Raw genomic sequence first — 3,080 nt, forward strand, 5'->3', positions numbered from 1 at the left:
ATAATAATAATAATAATAATAATAATAATAATAATAATAATAATAATAATACATTCCTTAATTTATTTAAAAATGAGAACATAATAGGCTAACAAAAATTTATAAACATGACTCTTTTATGATAAGTTATGTAAAACAAGGCTCTTTTATAATAGGCATAGATTATTCCCAAATTACAAAGCTGCTATGTTTTAATATAATTTAAATTAAAAAGATCTAATTAATTATGAGGTGATCTTGTGTGCACCCGGGTGTACCGTACAATTGGGTTGCACTTTCATTTAGACTTTGACTCGTATCCTGATTTGAACCCATATCCTGATCCAAATCATATAAATAACACTATTTTGGGTACGGGTCAACTCGGTTGTACGGTACACCCTGGTGTACCCAAGATTTTGTGATTAATTATATTGTAGTTGATGGGATAAATTGATATGTAGGAAATTTGAATATGTTGGCGGATGATTCCAAAGATTCACGTAAACTTATGTCAAAATACATCTATTCGATCATTTTGTAATAAGGGTGGGTGTGTTTACTTTGAGGGTGCGTCTCTTTGGTTGTAAATTTATCATGAGAAAAAGAATGATAAACAAAATTTTACCCTTTAAATACTTCCTTTCTTTTCCCTCATTTCCTATTTGACCCTTCCTCATTCCTCTTTTACACTACAAAGGAGAGATCTCATTTTCACTACAAAGGAGGGATAATATTATCACACCATTTTTGAAGGGATAATATTATCTTTCTCATCTAGATAATATTATCCCTTCAAAAATGGTGTGATAATATTATCCCTCCTTTGTAGTGAAAATGAGAAATGAGTAAGGGTTAAGTAGGAAATGAGGGAAAAGAAAAGAATGATTTAAATGGTGAAATTTTGATTATCCCTCGTTTTCCCATGATAAATTTACAACCAAAGAGAACGCACCCTGATGGATAAATTAATCATGGGAAAAGGATAAATATAATGGGAAAAGGAGGGATAATAAAAATTTATGCCTTTAAATGTCTCATTTCTTTTCCCATATTTTACACAAAAGAGAAGTTCACCATTTTTCCTTCCTTTTTTTCACTTTAATGATGGATAATATTATCTATCATTAAAGTGAAAAAAGGAAGGAAAAATGGTGAACTTCTCTTTTATGTAAAATGTGGGGAAAAAAATGAGACATTTAGAAGCATAAATTTTTATTATCCCTCATTTTTTCATGATAAATTTATCCATCAAAGTAAACGCAGATAAATATTATTTCAGTTACCTCCATAATAACATAATAATTTTGCACTAGTGGACTGCACTCTATATTTTAACACAACTGACAGATAACCACCCAAAGGCTCAGCAACAATACAAAAAATTCCTTTTAACTTTTGGCCCTACTTTTCAAAATTTTTGGTGGGGCAAACTTAGATACTCCATTTAATTATGTAACATTGAATATATGTGTAATTAATAGAAGTCAATTGAGGGCCCCACCATATATTCTATAGGGTAGCTGTCATGATACTTTTGTATCTACTTCCAATGACATAGACATGTGATATGATTTGTTTTTTGGAAACTTGCAAAGCATTTGAGGTTTAGACAAGGTGGTAGGTGAAGTTTGAATCCATTTTTGCACGCATTTTGTTAGATAAGGTGGTAGGTGAATGACCCAATACCTAGTATTTAAGTTGGAGTTTGATCAGCAGCATTTCATCCATCAATACAAATTAATTCTGTGTATTTTGTAATATATCAGAGAAGATCACATCCATGGAAGCTAAAAGTCTTATTATGAGTGCTCTTTTGGTGAGCCTTGTTTTGGGACAAATTCAAGTTGAGGCAAAGAGTTGTTGCTCAACCACCAATGCCAGAAATATCTATAATACCTGTCGCCTTATAGAGGGCTCCGAGTTAGCTTGTGCAAAACTCAGTGGATGCAAACTTACTGATGATAGGAATGCATGTCCCACTGGTAAAATAAATCGACTCATCTTGCACTGCTAATTATTTAGCTTAGAAGATTTCATTTTGATGTGTGATTTAATTGATGCAGTCGATGAATACTGCAAGTTGGGGTGTGCATCCTCCGTTTGCGCTGCCATAACCACTCTCCAAAATTCTGGTAAACTGCTTATTATTATTTTTATTTCTTTTAGTTTTTTGTCGATTCTTCTAATTACGCATGCATTTCTTTTGGGTGGCTAGATGCAAGTGAAGTTGTGAATGGAGCAGTTGAAAAATGTAACCAGGCATGTTCTGCTTTCTGCACCAAGGGTTCTATTATTGCAACCTAAACAAGCATTCGTGTATGTATATCCACATCTTTACCATGTAAAGATGAAGGGGGTATACATCCATCTAATAAGTGTTGCTTTTCTGGCTTTCAATAATTGTCATGTAGTACCACTGTGACCTACTACTTCAAGGTGGTCATTTTGAGATGTTGGAATTGAACAATATTTTGTTTTACCATGCATGTTTTGAGATGTTGGAATCGAAAAAGATGACCAACTTTTGAATCTTTTCTAGTTAATTAATTTGTTGACAAATAAGTCATCGAAATTTAAACATAAATAAAATTAAATTTACCAACAATTAATATATCTTAAGTAACACCATTAAAATATATATATACATCTTAAGTGACATGGTTACTTGCAAAAAAACAATTTATAAACCATAAGTAACATAGTTACTTGCAAACAATAATTAAAGTGACTTAAGGATATACATGCAATTCTAGATATTAATTTAATGAACATAGCCACCTCTCATACTTCTTGGCCTCTTGTTCATATATGTCTGTCTTGTTGATCAGTTTCGAACGGTCATGTAGAAGATTATGATTCTTCTATATGTTTGCAAGGAAATGTATTTTCAAAGAATGATGCATTTCTTGACTCATTATTAGTCGAGGTGGAGAGGTCACACATCCGCCGCCGACCGTGTTTCTGGCGAGTTTCCGGCGAGCTTGGCGAAGAAGAAGACGTGGGTCCCACCACCAAGGAAATTAAAAAAAAAATAGAGTTAAAGTAGTTAATGGTGTTAAACGGCCGTTAGGGCGGAGGGGCTAATTGCACGAAATGAA

General features: G+C 32.9%; 1 protein-coding gene across 1 annotated transcript; it reads left to right on the forward strand.

Moving 5' to 3' along the window:
* Positions 1 to 1,624: 1,624 nt before the first annotated feature.
* Positions 1,625 to 2,461, forward strand: LOC130994968 (probable thionin-2.4). The gene is made up of 3 exons (XM_057920185.1): positions 1,625 to 1,964; positions 2,046 to 2,114; positions 2,198 to 2,461. Exons 1-3 carry the CDS (start codon positions 1,763 to 1,765, stop codon positions 2,284 to 2,286), a joined length of 360 nt encoding a protein of 119 aa, XP_057776168.1. The 5' UTR covers positions 1,625 to 1,762; the 3' UTR covers positions 2,287 to 2,461.
* Positions 2,462 to 3,080: the final 619 nt, after the last annotated feature.

The sequence above is a fragment of the Salvia miltiorrhiza genome, chromosome 7, assembly GCF_028751815.1.
Source record: "Salvia miltiorrhiza cultivar Shanhuang (shh) chromosome 7, IMPLAD_Smil_shh, whole genome shotgun sequence".
In the NCBI taxonomy this organism is placed as follows: Eukaryota; Viridiplantae; Streptophyta; class Magnoliopsida; order Lamiales; family Lamiaceae; genus Salvia; species Salvia miltiorrhiza.